Below are 19185 nucleotides of genomic sequence, written 5' to 3'. Positions count from 1 at the left end.
TATCACGAGTGCCGAGCTGTCTTGTATCCGGAGTAAATCATGTGATCGTAAGTCTCGGTAAATGAGCTGCTAAATTGAAAAGAGGTGACAGAAAATTTTTGTGGCTTTGATGGTGTTTTGTGAGTCACTAAATCATTCAAGCTGTTGAGAGTTCATTCTAGCGTAATATGTGATACCACTAGTATGATGCCAATACTCAAAAAAACTGCATTAAGTCGTACTAAGAATGAGTTGAACTCCTGTTATTCACACTTGAAACATCAGTTTTTCACGTAAAGGCTCCGCCATCAACTTAGCTATAATAAATATGCAACATCCAGTTAGACTCAAAATAAAAACTTGTTGACAAACATTTTCATATGATATATTAAGCCTTTTTTAGGACTATTGGTTAGGTTTAGGCACAAAGACTAATTAGGTTTAAGGACAAAAGGCCTAGAGGTTGGAGAAGCGGCTTGTGATCGGAGAGTTGCTGGTTCAATTCCCCCACCAGGACAAGCAGGAAAAATTTGGGTGTGGTGGAGTGATTAATAGGAAAAATACTGACGTGCCCTTGAGCAAGGCATTTGTTTCACTACATGTAATTTGCTGAGTGTTGCATGTGTGTTCAACTAAGGATGGGTTAAATGCAGAAGACAAATTTAGTGTGTGTACGTAAATATATATATATATATATATATACTGCCTTTTGAGCAGGCTGCCATACTTAATGCATTGGGAGTTCTCAACATACAAACTGAAGCCTAAACAGATGTGAGCCGCTTTCCCACGGTCAGTGACAGTGATAAATGTCACCAATAGCGACACTCTCTCTTTTTCTGCATCTGAATAAAACTTGTCGGTGCCAAAGGACGGCAGTGATTGAAGTCTTTCTTGCGCTAGCAGCACCTTCCTCCCCCCCTTCCTCTCCTCTTCCTCAGACTGTCACTGCATAACCTCATCATATTCTGCGCTGTGATTAAATCTCAGATGTTTAACAAGGTTTGTGGTGTTGCCGCAGTACCTCACAGTCCCTCCCACGCACATCACATGTAACGTCGTTGCTGTTCTGAAGTAGTTGACTGCATCAACCATCATCAGTGTCAACTTTATGTCGATGGCGCCTTGCCCATTTACAGAGCCATAGTTCACATATGACTATAACATCTGGCAAGACAAGTAGTTCCTGTCAATCAAGTATTATTTAGACCTGGTGAAGGGCAGCATGGTGGTGCAGTGGTTAGCACCGTCACCTCATAGCAAGAGGGTTCCAGGTTCGAATCCCGGTCTGGGCCCTTCTATGTGGAGTTTGCATGTTCTCCCTGTGCCTGCGTGGGTTTTCTCCGGGTACTCCGGCTTCCTCCCACAATACCAAAAACATGCACATTAGGTTAATTGGCTCCTCTACATTGCCCTCTAGGTGTGAGTGTGAGAGTGTGTGGTTGTCTGTCTTTGTGTGTTGGCCCTGTGATTGACTGGCGACCAGTCCAGGGTGAACCCCGCCTCTCGCCCGTAGTCAGCTGGGATAGGCTCCAGCTCCCCCGCGACCCTGATGGATAAGCGGTATAGAAAATGGATGGATGGATGGATCCACACAATACTACAGTGTGCTGAAATTCTACCAAATGGCGAGAAGTTCTGATTGCATTCGCAACCATTCTCCTCGTAGTCTTTCAAAGACTGGGAATCAAACTTCAATACTTTTTTTTTTCCAATATCAAATGAAAATTTTCAGTACTGAAAAACTTAGAAAGCTTTCTCAGTCACAGGTTAATGTTGATGAAGTACATTTCATTTTGTTTCAAATATTTTACAGATACAAGCCTTTCTCAATTCTCTCTGGTTCCAGCAGCTGTGCTCTAAACTTTGGACCTTTGGATCATCTCCCACTCTGGGAATTAGTGTGTAACTCTATGGGCAGATGTGAACACGCCTGCGGGCCAACATGCTGCTGAATTTTGTTTAATTTATTCTGCTTGGGTCACACAATTGGTGATCCGGGGCCTCGATAACAGAAACGCCAACTGCGAAATCCTCTCTTACGACCTCACTGAAAAATGTATCTCGGCAAGACAAGAGGTAATACACTGACCTCAAATGATGCTGAAGATGCATCTGCCTATTGAATTGTAGGGTGCTTACTTGTCTAATTGTCGAGATCTGGTTTTGATTTGTCGCCAGGTTCAAGTCGGCAGCCTGCCACCGAATGGATAAACTCCACCCGGCTGCTCCACCCCATGAGGACCCTCAAAACGAGCACAGACCAGATTCCCCTCCGCAGCTGACTGTCATTACTCTCGCAGTCCCCAATTAGCCTGATCGCAGAAATTGTGGGTCATTAGAATCCGAAGCTGCCAGCTGAACGCTGATCAAATTAGCTGAAAGGCTTTGAGTATGAATCACGCTACCACACATGATGAGGGAGGAGGTGGTTCAAAGCAGTTAACCCGAAAACATATGGACATGCTCAGGATTCTCTGACAGTGATCAGATTTCCGTCTCTTCCACGCTGACAATGGACATAACCTGCACACAGGTAAATTCTCCTTCCTTTTCCGCTATTCTTACTCTCACCCACAGCCTCATCTATAAGCATCCCCAGATCACAAGCACTCGCTGGAGCAGAAGTTTTCTTATTAAGCCGCAGAGAAGTTCCAGATGTGGACATTATCATGACTATTTGTTCGTCTAAACACACTTAAAGAGCACACTTTTGCTGAAAATAAAGAATAAACAAAGTTAAGGGGTACACAGAGGGAATAGATCCCAGGAGCTTCTGCGATTTAGACCAAAGCGTACCTCAGCTTATTTGGTCAAATGTGTCGTTCAGTCTAATTCTTCTTGATATTTGCGTTATATGTGCCCGACAAAGGTGGAATTTCTCGGAAGCGCATATGGGCGTCAGTCCCACACTGTCAAAACAAATAGATTGGGTCAGTCTGGTGAAATTCTTTTTTGGCGGGTCATTATGGTGTCAGTGTGACTCACTCTGAGTGAGTTATGCATTTGAGGATTTCATTTAAAAAAAAAACAAAAACAAAAAAAACTTTTTTATTCCACTAAGTTTGAGGTTGGGCTGCTGTGGAGATTGATATTGCCTCTGGTGATTAATACTACAAGGTACCTTTGACCACAGGGCTCTAATGTACCTCAAATGCAGATACCAGGGAGCAAATTGAGGGTTAAGTGCCTTGCTCAAGGGCACATCAGCCGGCTAATGGAGTGTCGCATTAATCACTCCACCACACCCAAATTTTTCCTGCCCGTCTGGTGGGGGAATCGAACCAGTGACCCTCCGATCACAAGGCCACGGCTGCCCCCCAAGACTGAATCAAGTAAGGTTGAAGCAGGAGGGGAAGTTTGTTTATTAGAAGAGTATAGAGTTTTAAAGTACCTAAATTCTAAATATTATGATTGTTAATGGCATATCCATACAAATAAGTAACTGCATTAAGTCCTATCTGAATTTACAGTGTTTTTTCTGTAATGCAATATACAATATTGCATATCTCAGCTTCTGCTGCTGTGATTTTTTTCTAGTCTTTTTAATATTTTTTCTCTGATGGGTCTATGTAAGTGCGATACCAAACCTTCCACTAGGAAAGCATCACTCTCATGTTAATTGGCCACAACATCGCTTGGTTTCTACAATTCTTTGACATCTCCTACAGAATTCCAACCAATTATTTCTGTCTCCAGAGCACCTCTTTCACTAAAGCCAACGCATTCATGTTTTGTTGGAACAAACACCAGAGGAGCCAGCCGGTTCTTGCTGGATGCACATATTATTTCTTTTGTTTGCCGTTCTTAAAATGAAATACATGCAGTTTGTGTGGAGTAAGACAAATGGCTGCTGCTTAGCATATGGTATGACACATTGCTCAGTTTAAAAGCCATGTAGCCTACTTTATTCCATATGGAGTCCACATGGAAGTGACCATTTTTTATTTGCTGAACTGTAATTGACTTGCAGCCAACCTTGCTTAACATTCCTAACTGGTTTTAATATTGTTCCTGTGATTATATATACCTTGTAATCTTGCCTTTTGATGATCTTGGGCTGCCACGTTAGTTTATTAATATTGGTGTCTGCAGCATGTGTTGACACACCAAGTCAGTTTTTAATTGTAATTACCAGTAGGAGGCTGACACGAACGACTTCTCCCAGTTGACAGGTCATATTTATGCTAAATCACTCCCCACCACAAATAAAGGATTAGACTCCAATCTGCCAGCTAATAGTAGGAACTGACTGTACAGATTTATACACACTGAACCTGGATGGAGAGCTTAACAGTCGGTTCAGATGCAGTCTATTTGCAAGAATAAAACCTGCAGACTCTTGGGTGTATACAGCACACAATACAATCCCAAATAAAGACATCTCTGAGTTAGAAGCTGCCTCTAACCCTGCCATTTCAAGACTCCCGGTGATTGATCTTGTCCCGACCTGATTCCTGTTTGCCTTTTCAGAGCCTAATGAATGAGTTGGTCATGAGAAACCGGACAACTTATCCTAGATCTGGTTGATCTTGAAGCAGGAACAGCTCAGCCCGCAAAGCAGCGATGTGCCAGGTTGCCTTTCAAAGCAATCATCATCAGGCCTTTTCACTGGCCTTAGCTCACCTCGTGCCATTTGCTTTGTATGCAGCACACTTATCTTCCATCCCTGTGTTTGGGAGGAATGACTATGAAAATAACATACACCATGTGCCCAGTGGCTAAGGATCACACAGCGTACTGCTGACTGCAGTCTATGACATCTATTAATCTGTGTTTTCGTCTTCTCTGATTTGCTGCCGTGATGGAGAAGGTTCTGATAGAAGATCCACAGTGCCCCCTGGTGGGAAAGTTAAGACACAGTCTCAAGAAGATATGTGTCTGTCTGCCTCTGTCTCTATGTAGCTGTGTGAACTCCAATCAAAGCATAAAAAAAGAAAAGAGAAAAAGAAAATATCTTACACTTGATTGTCAACGTGGATACATTTTCACAGAGTGGAACATTCACAAAGGCCTATCTTACCTTACCTTTTGTAATATGATACATCAAATAGGATATTTGCTAATTGTTATTTTATGAATCTTATAATTTACTAGTAATTTTACTAGTAAATGTGTAATGTGTGATTTTGAACTGTTAAAATCCTAATGAATAAGATCCATTGAAGCCAAAGTAAATATTTCCAAGAAACATAAATGTCACTCTTTGTTGATTCATATGCTGGGCTGTTTAATATTTTTTACAGCTGACCTGATGAAAAGACTCTAATGTTGGCTTCTTTTTTCACGTGGTATCATACAATATTTACTACATTTGACCAGGAATATTACCCAGTTTATATGTGAACTACTGCACGGGGGAGAAAAACAAGCAAGCAATGGAACAAGGAGTCAGAGTTTGTTGTAGTTTGGTCCAGATATAGAATAGGTTAGAATGTGCTCCATTATGCATTAGTGTTCTGCATGACACTAATGCATTTGCATTCAGCTGAATCACTATGTACATGACAGCTGTTTTATGAAAGATAATTGTTTCCTACTGCCGTACGATTATGCGACAGCTCATCAAAAATACAGACGCTGCATTAAAAGACAACTATTAGTTTGGTATTAACAGAAATAACGGAGTGTAACTGCCATTAAAGTGGTAAGAGTGTAAACAACAGAAGTGGACGGTGAGAAATTTTGATATGGAACCAAAGAAGTGACAGCCATTGATCCAGAGTATGAGTACAAGTACTACATATGTATTAAAACTTTATATAGTGTCTTCTTAGGTGCCATAGAGTTCCATTGTTGTCCAAAAACTATTATTTGGACTCCATCTGTCATACACCGTCCTGCAAATACTCACTAGAGTACCAAACACGTGTGTGCGTGTTAATCCGCCTCTGAAAATAGTCCCCAACAAATGCACTTCTTGCTAAAATCATTCATCAAGAAACTTTCAGCTGGAAGTTTAAACTTAGACTAGCTGACAATCGCGAATGTAAGATAATACTCAGAAAAAATTGGACCACAATTTAATCTATATGGTTAACGATTGTCCAGAATTTTTGTTTTTTTTTATAAAGCAGCACCTGACTATGAAGACATGACATTTCAGTGCAAACTATATCAGTATGTAATTTTAAAATGTAGTGTAGCAGCTAAGCTTACATTTAAAGCCACTGAGGGGCTGCACAGACGTACTAATATCTGAAAAATGAAATAACTTCCACCTCTTGTATTTAATGGAGTATTTATTGCTCAGAGTTCATGTTCTTCATGTATAACCAGTGTCCATATATTTTCATACAGCCAAACTTTTCAACAGTACATATTTTTCTAGCAAAGCGCTCAAATGCAACAAAACAAAACCAAAAAAAACAAAAACAAAAACATTTGTCCTCCTCCACTCAGCAACACCTGTCCCCTGAGTAAAAGTTACTACTTATATTGTAAGTTGGTGTCCTACACACTCTTAGCTTTAGAAATGGCACCTACATATACACTGAACAACCTGCTGACTCATCACACACATCCCTATACTGTGCACTGATCTTATTATAAAAGAAAAACCATAAATGAAACAATTAGTACAAACTGGTACGGCGTTAATGTTGGTTCTAGTATCAGAATTCCTTTATCCAGGTCAGACTCAAAGTCCCCATATGGCCCCATACTCAGCTCAGGAGGACCACAAGGTGATATCATAGCCTTTAAATATACAAAAAGTTGTATTTTTATCTGCCTGTAAATCAGTCAAATCCTGAGATCACATTCTAGAAATTCAGCCAGGTTATTACCAGCGAAATCGTGAAAATAAAGGACATGGGTATGTTTAAGTTACAGAGTTGATTAATCCAGAAAGCGGTCCAGCATCCTCTGGATGTTTTGGAAGGCGTCTCTGCCCATGTAGTCAATCTGCCCGGCCTCCCACAGCCTGCGATGCTCCAGCCTCTCTGCTTCTGTTTCTGCAGCCTCCTGCCATGAAGTGGAAGAATAACAAAATCAGTCTTCAAAGGGAATTTATCATAAGAAACATCAGACATCTATACAGGCTGAATTTTAGGTTTTCTAGTTTCAAGCTCTCAGAATGTGCAGCCGAACAGCTAAAATTGGCATTATTATCCATTCTTGTACAGTCTTACATTCAAAATCATCTCTCAACTCTGATCTGCTATTCAGTTTCAAAACAGCCACAATAAGCTTGGATTATAAGCAATTTTTTTTCTTTTTTTTTTTTTTTTTTTTGAGGAGCCATTTGCAAAGTGCTCAAATGTAATGCTTTATTAACGGTAACAAATCACTCCCTAATACCAGATAAGAGGTAAGGCATTCATTAAAGTTGGTCCACTTTGTCAGTTTTTTTCTCATAAGCATGAAAAACACACACTCTCAGATACTTTCTAACACTGCTGTTCAACCTTTGTGCTCTATACTCATATTAGGAGAGTTTCAGCGCTTAAATGCTCATAAGCGCACTTCTTCAATACTCTCTGGATGAGACACACACACAAGAAATGGACACTTTTCTGGGGTGAAGACCTTTGAATCCGTCCACTCCACCGAGCTCAGCGATTCGTCTGGCATTGTGATGAAACATTGGTTTCTCAGGTGAAAAACTGGACAATCCAATTTTTTTTTTCAATTTTTTTTATATAGCGCCTTTTACAATAAAAATTGTCTCTAGATGCTTTACAGAGACCCAGAGCCTGAACCCCCGAGCAAGCAGACAGTGGCAAGGAAAAACTCCCTTTTAACAGGGAGAAACCTTGAGCAGGACCCGGCTTGCAAGGGGGAACTATCCTGCTGATAGTCGGCCGGGTGAAGGGGGGGAAGAAGAGGTAGACAGGACAGAGAGGATGAAACAGAGAGAGAGAGAAACATACATGCAATAAACATCATAAATTACAGATTGTTATTCATGATGTTTATTGAGTTCCATAGGCGGGGGTTAACTCCAATTGTCAACCTTATATTATAGTATTGTCAAGCTGTGAGCTGGAACCAAGGAGAAGTAACAATAGCGACCACTATGGACAAGACAGATACCGCTATCAAGGTTGTTCTAAATCAGTAAGGAGTACCAATTTGGAAATCCAAGCAGCACTGTGCTTTGAAAGGCATTCGGTCAAAGATGGGAGGTATAGAAGTTAGAAAAGGAGAGGTTAACATACAGGAGGCATCCCAGCGTCTGCTGCTCCACTGCTGTCCTCCACCTGCTCTGCATCCTGGATTTCTGTCCTCGGAGACGTTTCTGACTCGTCTTCCAGTAGCGTGTCTTCTGTGCTGGAACACTACAGACAGACAGTAACGTCAGTCGCGAATACGCTACGATACGTGTTGTAAACCAACCTAACATAGATGCATGATGCTTAGGATGCTTCACTTGACATCACCGGTTGATGTATGTTCATGGTGTTGTCACACTGGAGCGTGTGTGTGTCTGTACAGGCTAATCTTACAAGCTTGTATAAACACAATACATCAAGTTGAAATGAATTAGACAAATGACAGAAATGCAATGAGAAGCTCAGAGGCCTGTGGCAGATAATAGGCTCTGTGTCCCTGTTCTTGTTTTTTCTTTTATTTTTTTTTTCCTGCTGGAGTCAAATGCAGTGAAGCAGAAATACTCATAAATTAACAGTCTCATCTACTGGAACTAACAAGAGGCACTTGAGCTGCCTAATAACCCACCATAATAATCACCATGATATATTATAAACATAAGCAGCTATGCTAATAAGGTCACCCATTCAGCTAATTAATGGATTGATTGGTAAATATTTCTAATGACTACTTTACATGGCTTTGCAGAATATGTGTGACTATAAATGAACTGTAAAGGGGATGTTTGAGGGCAGTTTTGCCCTGCTTCCAGTCTTTGTGCTAAACTAGGCTCACGTAATCAGATTATTAGTGAGACTGCAAAAAAAAAATAAATAAGTAACCATATTCAGATCTAATTACATTTGAAAAATCTGTTATTAGATTGGAGTCACGTTGCCAAGGACTACAGGACTTATGATATATGGATAAAACAGTATAAACTAAACTAAAGAAAATGACCAGCTCTACTAATAGGGCTTTAAAGGCCCTGTGCACATAGGAGTGTCAATTAAATTTGGCTAACTAGAAATCTGCTCCGGTTAAAGGTAGACAGAACTACGCTGGGACATGTTTGTGCACATCAAATTGCTTTAATACTAAAAATGTAAATTACCCCACCCTGTCATGTATAATTCTTGCACAATCAGACACATGGCAGTCTGTACACACCCAAACAGGCCTGAGGGCTAAAGAGGATAAAATACAAGTGGTGGCTAAGTGGCTACAAAGCAACTTTAGCATTCCATTGGAGTTTCTGTCCTTCTGATTAATAATTAATAAGTCCAGTATTCGCTCTTCTTTAAGCTTTGGTTTGGTCTCCACCCACTCCTAAGGAGTATATCTGGCTCTTTAGCTGCTAATAGCTCCACCATGTTTACTAACTACATAGAGAGAACTGTTTTTTTTTTTTGCTGAAAATAGTCTGCTACTGCTGGAAACTCAGTTCATGCGAGGGATGTGTCCTGTCAAACCAAAACAGTGAGCTAAAATAGGCTAAGTGGAGCTGAGAGGAAATGCAGGGTTAATCTCCCTGTCTCTCCTCTCCCCCCTCTCCCTCCCAGGCGGTCACAGCAGAAGGTCGTCTACACTGAGTCTGGTTCTGCTCCAGGTTTCTGCCTGTTAAAAGAAAGTTTTTCCTCGCCACTGTCGCCATATGCTTACTCAGTGTGGGGTTTTGCCCTGGGACCTGTTTTTCTCTGGAATTACAGTTTGAAGAAGTGTGTTTTAATTCATTTATATACAAATCTCTCTATGCAATATTGTATATAATATTGCCTTGGCCATAATAACTTAATTTCTGACACCTAGACCAAAGAAAAACAAACAGATGAATATTTTGTTGGCTCATCTTACTGTTTTTGGGTCAGGCGGTGAATAAGGCCTCTCGGAAGGGTTTAAAAAATGTGCAAGTAGAGAATTGGAGCTGTCCAAGTTTTCTTTAAATGGCATCTTGGCTTCTTGTTCTTGGATCTGCAAAACAAGGGAAGATGTTGAGGGTTGGCACAACAACTAATACCAGGGCTGGGCAGCCATGTGTCACATTTGGCTGCAAGTCTGCATGTTTATGCTCCAGCCAAACTCTGCAACAGCTTATGTGACTGATTAACAAACCTTCAACTAAAAAGGGGGGTGTTGGGGGAGCTGGGAGTCATCAGTAAATGTGCTGCTTGAGTGTTTGGCATGAAAATCTGCAGAGCATCCACAAAACAACATGACACATGGTTGACTTCCTGCACAACAACAACAACAGTGAATGACACTGCTGAACAGTACATTTAAAGTCACAACCATTAAATTAAACTCACCAATTACAGTCCAGCAATTCCCTATACAGTTAAACTGTGCATCACAGGGAAATTATTAGTGACGCTTTATTTTATGGGTCCAGTATTTCTCTACAATCTACAGTATGTTCATAGAAAGGTTACTGGAAATTATTATGTAATGAGATACTACTGTATCTACAGGGATGATAGCAATTTGGCACAAGCAACAGTGCTGGTCATTGTTAATAATGCTGTAGCTTTAGTTAACTTGCGTGTTTGATATCATTTAATTCACTTAATTTTATCTTATTCATGAACTGAACCCATTCCCTCCCTGGTGTAATAAGCCGGGTCAGTACGTGGCTGACGAAGCAGCCAATCAGAGACAGGAGATACTAGATCACATAGATGTTTGTACCTGTTGCACTTTCTGGTTCTGGTTGTCTTGCCTGAACTGTTTCTTCGGTAGCGATGATGTCGAGTAACTGAGATATTCCTTCCACCACAGAGATTCGAACTGTTCCATAATGTTTGAGCAGCTGTCATCCCTCTGGCTGCTGGAGTTCCAGGGTTTCGCTGCTCCTGTGAAATGGACGATTTTTGCATTGTGGCCAAACCTGTAGGAACAGAATTATCACTCCAGCGTGTTTGTGAGCCATATCAATTTCAGTTCAATTTCAGTTTATTTATATGGCACTTTATACAATCAAAATTGTCTCTAGATGCTTTACAGAGACCCAGAGCCTGAACCCCCGAGCAAGCACACAGTGGCAAGGAAAAACTCCCTTTTAACAGGAAGAAACCTTGAGCAGGACCCGGCTTGCAAGGGAGAACTATCCTGCTGATAGTCGGCTGGGTGAAGAGGGGGGGACAGGACAGAGAGGATGAAAGAGAGAGAGAGAGAAACATACATGCAATAAACATAATAAATTACAAGGACAAACATAACAGGTTGTTATAATTGAAATTCTGAAGATTATGTATTGTATGTATTTGTTTTTTAGCTGATATGATCTTTAAGTTAGTTATAATAGCACTACAATCCAATCTGGGTATCAATCTAACAAATTCTTTTTCAAGAGGATAACATGAGGGAGGGTAAGATTGAAAGCCACAAGGTGCTTTTTTACTGCACTCTGAACTTTGGTTTTGGTAAAAAAAAAAAATAATAATAATAGATCAAAGAAACATCTTCAGGTGTGTTTAGACATGGAGCAAATTTTAAGCACAGCTTGATGAGACAAGAAGTCAATGAAGAAATTCAAGCGGATGCAAATGAGTGCAAATTTCCTCTAGGCAGTCTAAAATGACATGAAGCCCCATTCACATAACTTGAAAATGTTTCATCTTGACTGACAAATTGATGCTCGTTCTGGGGTTTATAAATGTACAGAGATGAGAGGAAAAAGGACATCTGCAGTCGGTACATTAGCCGTTTGCAGCAAATATTCACCAATGATCAAATTTGTTTGAATAACACTTCACTTTCTCTTCTGTCTGAGGAGCCCAATTTATACATCAAACAAACCCTACATGTGCCCCCTGACCCTGAGGATGAGAACTTCTGATGCAAGATATCATGTATGTTAGAATAAGACTACGCTGGGACTGCACAAATATGAAAAATCTGGCCAAAGTCACTTTTTATCAGGAGCTGAAACGCCTGAGAACCACCAGGTGTGTTGTTTATTGAATGTTATTCTCAGTTCGCTGATATTTAACGATCTGAGATGACACAAAGGCACATGTCATACTTGAGGCTCAGTACCTCATTTTATGTAGCCTGTGTATATGTTGCCAAGAATATAAATTGTGCATTATAATTCTATGATGCCCATGATGTCCATGAACTACATGTCCCATCCTAATTTTGCCATCCGGAGACCGAAGGCACCCAGTAGTTAAATGTCAGTATACTATGGACAACATCTGATCATCCAAAAATAGCTTACTATTTAAATAATATACTTTTTTTTTGCATATTCTGACCATTACTCTTTGAGCTAGTGCCCCTCATAAAACCATCTGTTACTATTTTGTTTGTTTTTTATGTATAGATATGCCACTGATGGAATGTATACAGTCTGATAGAAATGATGGCCAATTTTAAATAAAAGGGCTAATAAATCTGATCTGATCTTTTGATTTACTGATGAGGAAAAAACAGGGCAGTAAAAAAAAATCTATGTAAGCCTGAAAATGTGATTAACTTTTGATCCACAGTAGCAAACTTTTAGGGTAGAGCATATACTCACTGTTGGAAAGCAGGGAGGTAACTGTACACAGAGCTGCCACTGAGGTTGTAGATGAACGGCAGATGTTTACTGATGTCTTCAACCGGCCAGCTGCTGAAAAAGCTGTTCAACAGGCCCTGGTCCCCTCCTGACAGTAAAACAGTATTATATATAACTAAAAAACAAGTACATACAATATATAGTCTTCAGAATTCCAATTATAACAACCTATCATGTCTGTCCTTGTAATTTATGATGTTTACTGCATGTATGTTTCTCTCTCTCTTTCTCTCTCTTTCATCCTCTCTGTCCTGTCTACCTCTTCTTTCACCCCCCTTCACCCGGCCGACTATCAGCAGGATAGTTCTCCCTTGTGAGCTGGGTCCTGCTCAAGGTTTCTTCCTGTTAAAAGGGAGTTTTTCCTTGCCACTGTCTGCTTGCTCGGGGGTTCAGGCTCTGGGTCTCTGTAAAGCATCTAGAGACAATTTTGATTGTATAAGGTGCTATATAAATAAATAAATTGAAATTGAAATTATATATGAGAATAACAGTGAAAAATAAATGACTCCAGTTAATTTATAAAAGGAGCTGTTTTTTTTCACAAACATGTCTATATGTTCTGCCAGTAAAAAAAAAAAAAAAAAAAAAAAAAAAAAAGAAAGAGCATTGTTATCCTAAGTATTTTTGAATCTTGCATACAGCAGAGTGAAATCAAATCAATGAAACAAACAGGGTAATTTGTTCCCTCTTTTTACCGGTAGAAGATACAGCAGAACTGAATGGAGATGGGTTTGAATACACTTAACAATGAAGTTTTAAGTGAAGCTGTACACAGTTTCAAAGATGAAAGACATTATGGTCATGTCCACACACTCAAAAGGGAGGGACTTAATGAAGACTGAATTCTCTTTGGCCCATTTCATTATTGCAGCTTTAAATTTAACTTCCATTTTCTACTCAAATTTACTGCATTTTTTTCCATTTAGGTAAAGACCAACAACAGCCTGACAGTGTTTCATCCGATCAGGTCAGGTATCAGTCATCTTTTCTATTTGTGTATTTTGTTTACTGAAAAAGACAAAAAAAAAAACAAAAAAAGCAGAATTATTCTACAGCATTCATAGAATTTCAGAAGTTATAGAAAGAGAAAGAGGCAGATTAATAAGGAGTGAACAAAACACATCTCTCGCCTTTTAATTTTGAACCCAGACCCAATAATCTGTTACCATCGAAGCTGCCGCATTGCAGGGCGTGATGCAGGAGGCCTCTGTGTGTGTGGAGGGAAGGTCTGAAGACAAACACGCCAGAGTTGAAGCAGTCAGGCCAGCCAGGATCGGGAGCTGCCGACAGCTCGTCTCTTTCGAACAGCTCGTCCACATTACACAGAACCTGTGAGGGAGGAGGACAGAAAAGTTCATCTGGAAGCTGGCTCAGCAGGGAGCAAATATGTGTTAGAGCGGCGAAATGCATTCCGAAGGCTGAAGAAGGCACAAATTTAAGCCTCTAGTTATATCTCACCTCAGTTGTCACCTGTACATACCCTGTACATACTGTAAATTAATGTATATCTGGCACTTACTGCTTATTGCACTTCTGGTTAGATGCCAAACTGCGTTTCGGTGCATTGTACTTGTACATGTGTAATGACAATAAAGTTGAATCGAATCTAATCTAATCTATCATGTGTATTTTGGTTTTCACGAGTTTATAATGTTCAGACTTTCAGATGTGTGTTTCTGTGTTTTCCGCCTCCACCCAAATAAAATGTAGGTAATTGGAATGTAGTTTGTGCTGCTGGAGGCACCGAATAAATGGTTAATTAAAATAATTACAACATTACAGCAAAAAAGTTTCCAGATGAAACGACTCTACTTCCATCTATCCTCAATCCAGAATTGTTGATGGAAAAATCAGTCAGAATTTAACCTTTTATCCATCACACAGCAAAGTTACTATTAGCGGTACACGCCAATATTGCAAACATGGTGATAAGCGGCAGGGTAGAAATACAAACGTCAAGTAATTACTTCTCTTATAAATCTGAATTTCCTTCAAACCTTTCCAACATATTTGAGGCACCGTTACCTCAGAGACATAACAAATGCTATAAAATCATCGCAGAGTAACGGGTTCCCATGGGTTCTGAACAAGAATTCTTTAAAAAATTTAGTAAATTGATCCTACTTGTTCTGTTTTTCTGAATTGCGAGAAAATGGCCCATTTTTCTCCTACTTTGAAACAAGCATCAATATCACTGTTAGTTAAAAGGAAAAAAAAAAGAATAAAGATCACACCCTGTAAAGTTATCCAGGGCACAGCCGCCTCCCTTGACATTACTGCTGCGAGAAACAAGGCTACTGCATTGCTTTATTCCACATAGAGAGAAGTGAAAAAATGCAGGAAATTTAATAAACTAAGACTTAATACTAAGTTTTTAACAGTCCCTGATACTGTCATGTCCAGGAAATGTGAAGTGATCAGTTTTGTCTTGTGTCTATGTTGTCTTGCGATTTCCTGTTTTATTTTGTCGCTACTTCCTGTCTGTGTCTATTGTCGTCAGCTTTGCTTTTTCCCTTTGTCTGTTTTCCCTCCTTTGGGATTACCTGTCTCCACCCTGATTGTTTCCACCTGTGCCCTTACCTTGTGTGTATATATAGTCCTCGTCCCCCTTTGTCCTGTGCCAGTTTGTCTTGCTCAAGGGGGAATGTTGGGTTCTCTATATTACAATTTAATTAAAGAGTTTGGTCCAGACCTGCTCTAACTGGAAAGTGTCATGAGCTGACTTTTGTTGTGAATTGGTGCTATATAAATCAACTGAATTGAACTGAATTTAAATTGTACCTTGTGTCAGACAACCAGGGTCTCATGCCTTTGCCATTGCTGTGTCTTATTAGTTATTTTGTTACTTTGTTCTAGGGATTTTCTGTTTGTTTTCTTAGCCAAGCTTCAGTCTAGTGATTTTTTTTTTTCTTAGTATAGTGTAGGTTTTTTCCCCTGTGAAGAGTGATTTTCAGTTTTGTACTCTTGTGAGTAAAAACTTTATTTTGAAACTTTGAGAGTGGTGCATTTGGGTTCCGGTCCATAGTTCAGTCCTGACAGATACAGATACTCTGGGTACTCCGACTTCCTCCCACAATCCCAAAGACATGCACATTAGGTTAATTGGCTACTCTACATTGCCCCCTAGGTGTGAGTGTGTGCATGAGTGGTTGTCTGTCTTTGGGTATCGGCCCTGTGATTGACTGCCGACCAGTCCAGGGTGAACCCCGCCTCTCGCCCATAGTCAGCTGGGATAGGCTCCAGCTCCCCCATGACCCTGATGGATAAGCGGTATAGAAAATGGATGTGACACACACATGCCCAGAAAACTTTTTCCAATAAGCTTACTTGTTGAAATGACTTGTTTCACTATCAGAAATTGATATAGTCAGCTTGGCCAGCAGAAATAACTGTTGCACATGCTCTACTAGCCCCATAATGCAGAAAATTCCTTTCATTTTATACTCTGGAAGCAAATGTTTTGGTTTTTTTTTTTTGCCTCATGCATATCTTTAATACATCCACAATGGCATCACCACACACTGAAGTGCAGTGCGACAAGCAATTTGTTTGATTTGGTTATGTTAAGAATTATATTTGCTCATGGTCATTTGACAGTGCTTGGTTGGTTGTTGTAGCATGGTATTTTTTTAAATTAGTTAAGAGATGGTTGTCAGAATCAACCTTTCTCATTCTTTGCAACAATAAATTTTGAAGATCAGCCAAATAAAAGACTATAGTTTTTCCTTGTTTGTGTATCTATCTGTGAACCAAGGCTCAGAAAAGAAACACATCAAGAGAATTTCATGTTAAAAAGACCGAACATAAAAGAAGGACTCTTCCCACAACCAGTATGTAGACCGTCTGAACATAAATTTGACATGTGAGTTGGAAAAATATGAATCTTTCCTTTAAACCCTTGGAACACCAGTGTGGCACAGCTTCATCAACAACATCAATGGTGATAACATTGCATGTAAAAACATATAAGTATTAACTCAAATTTATTATCAGTGAGATCCAGTAGAGTAGTAAAATTTGAAGACAAGGCACAACTCCACGTGTGCAAATGTAGATGCAGGTTAAGAACAAAAAAATGTCTTTGGCTACATCACAATAACTACAGTGGTTGTATACGTATCAACGCGGGTGAAACCTTGAGACTCTACATTTATCTGTGTTTGCTGAGCTCTGGTTCAAACACTCCTGGTAACATGTGAACAGGTTTGCATTGACTAAACAGAGAAAGAACCTGCAGTTGGTATTGACTTCAAAAGGAACATGCTTCAATTCGCCGACCTACGCCGAGACATTGGCCAATAGTTCAGAGAATGTATGGATGACCCTTGGAAGTGTAAACACAGTATGTTGAGTCATAAATATCTATAGATAGCTTGTTCACGTGCCGTAGAGTGATCTGCGCAATATCCACTTTGGTCTTGATTTAAAAAGCTTTTTCTAGAATAGTACGACAATTGGGGGGGAAAAAAAAGGGAAATTGCCCAAATTATTCATGATTTGTGACAAATAGATTCCATTTCACAAGACTACCAGAGGCTTATTATAGATACATACATTTTGGCCATAAGCGGACATCATAGGCTAACCTCCGTACAGCACCATGCCCAGCCTTCATTCAGTTCATCCAAATCACAACAAAAATTATCTCATGACACTTTTTTGGCGGGTTTTGATCTGCAGTGTGGGGTGGCGTGTGTCAAAAGACATCCACATGATTGCCAGAGCCCAAGGTGTCAGTGGTGTTAATGTTGTGGCTCATTGGTGTATACATTGCAGCAATTTTCACCAAAATTGGCAATCACATAAACACGCTTCTTCACGACAGTCTGAAACAATCACATACAACGTTTACATATGTTACAGTATGTTCAGTGGACTTACAAGTGTGTCAGCATCCAGAAAGACACATTTGCTATACTGGGTCAGAGTCCAGCAGTGGATCTTGGTGAAAGTGATGCCGAGCTCAGGACGTCCAAGTAAGGACAGGTGGACAAGGTCCTTACTATCCATCACATCCACCGCAATGACCTCATCAAACACATTCTTCAGGGCGAGCCTAATGAGATATAATAATTAAAATAGTGTGAGCCGATTACTAGCACAATCCACTTATCCATTAAAGCAAAGGGATATATCACCCACCTTGACTGTTCTGAGATATCTGGCGTGACCATGACGACGATACTGCGAGTTGTCCCGTGATGCCGCAAACTTCTAGCTACCACTATAGCTCCCATGCAGTATGAGTCTGTGGTGGCCAGAGTGACGTAGGCCTCACCAGCTAGACAGTGATCAGATGATAGGATTAGCCTGACATGTTTTCATTGCGTTTCATTGCGTTTCATTGCGCATTGCGTTTTCATTGTAAACCTCGGACAGTATCTGACTTGGTTGCACCCACTGTTCATAAATCCATTTTTAAGTTTGAATGTTCCTAAGTTCTTAGTAACTACCAGGTAGTTTCAAATGAGTGGTCTCCGTTTGCACCATGGTTTTACCATGAGTTTTATGTAGTCGTTACAGACTTGTCACTTTCATTTTTCCTGGCCTGCAGTCAAATGCAGAGGCATGTAACCTTTTGTCTGTAGCCATCCATGGGCTGTCTGTAGTGTTAAATTTCAGTTGGCACACAGTTTGAGCTGAGGGGGCGGAAGGAGGTCTATTTTGATTTAAAGTCAAACTGGGTCACACATTGTGTTCCTCTTTATAATTTAACAACCGGAGAGAATTAAAGTTCTGTTCCCAAGGTTCAGACCTTAAAGTGTGAGGTAATTTTGGGGAAATAATCATTTATTTATTAAACTTAACCTTTGCGGAAGGTCAACTAGCAAACTGAAGGGCCTTGTCCTTTTCAATAGAACTCAAGAATTAAGGAGTACAATTCGATTTTATACATTGTCAAATCATTTGCATGATATAAAGTCACCTACCTGACATTTTTGATGTCTTCTGCAAATGCAGTAACTTTACTAATCCACAAAGGGTTTGCTTCACTGTGTAGCCTCTCAAACAGAAGACATTCACATCTTAGCAGCAGCTGGTACTAGAACCCCTATCCACGGAGAGGATGGGTTATTATCCGACGCTGCACGATGAAGTGATATCCCATTCTGTTTTTGTCTGTAATGTAAGGAGTGGAGCAGAGGCCCTGCTATGTCGCTCATCTGTTTGTTCAACTGGTCATTCAACCAAGAGAAAAGGTGTTTTGCCAAACGTTGCGTAACAGACTCAACCTTTCCTCCTGACCCTCTGCTGATGCCTTGTGTCAACTTTCACTTTCCACATGTTGGTGTATCACGAGGTGTTTTTCATAATATACAACTATCTGCCATACCTGTCCAGGCCATTGAGTGTATAAAATATGGATAAGCTTCTTGGGTCTGAAAAGTGTAGCCAGTGAAGTTGTGGCTTAAACCCACATTCTTTCTTATGGCTGGCATGATCTCACTTGCTAGCTTTAAGTTTTTGTCAGTACAGCAAGATGTGATGGTAACAAATTTCCATTCCATTTCGAAGAAACAGTTGGAGAGAAAATTAATATGTATGTGTAG

At 40.1% G+C, this 19185-nt stretch overlaps 1 protein-coding gene across 1 annotated transcript; it reads right to left on the bottom strand.

Annotated features, from left to right (window-relative positions):
• Positions 1–6203: 6203 nt before the first annotated feature.
• gyg2 (glycogenin 2) lies at positions 6204–18823 on the bottom strand. The gene is made up of 9 exons (XM_046382129.1): positions 18565–18823; positions 17777–17915; positions 17516–17690; positions 13801–13963; positions 12596–12722; positions 10759–10957; positions 9928–10044; positions 8142–8261; positions 6204–6945 (listed from the first exon to the last, which is right to left on the bottom strand). The coding sequence occupies exons 1-9, from the start codon at positions 18569–18571 to the stop codon at positions 6820–6822; spliced, it is 1173 nt and encodes a 390-aa protein (XP_046238085.1). The 5' UTR covers positions 18572–18823; the 3' UTR covers positions 6204–6819.
• Positions 18824–19185: the final 362 nt, after the last annotated feature.

This window comes from Scatophagus argus, chromosome 24 (assembly GCF_020382885.2).
Source record: "Scatophagus argus isolate fScaArg1 chromosome 24, fScaArg1.pri, whole genome shotgun sequence".
In the NCBI taxonomy this organism is placed as follows: Eukaryota; Metazoa; Chordata; class Actinopteri; family Scatophagidae; genus Scatophagus; species Scatophagus argus.
The sequence above is the reverse complement of the archived record's forward strand: the minus strand, read 5'-3'. Positions and strand labels throughout refer to the sequence as shown.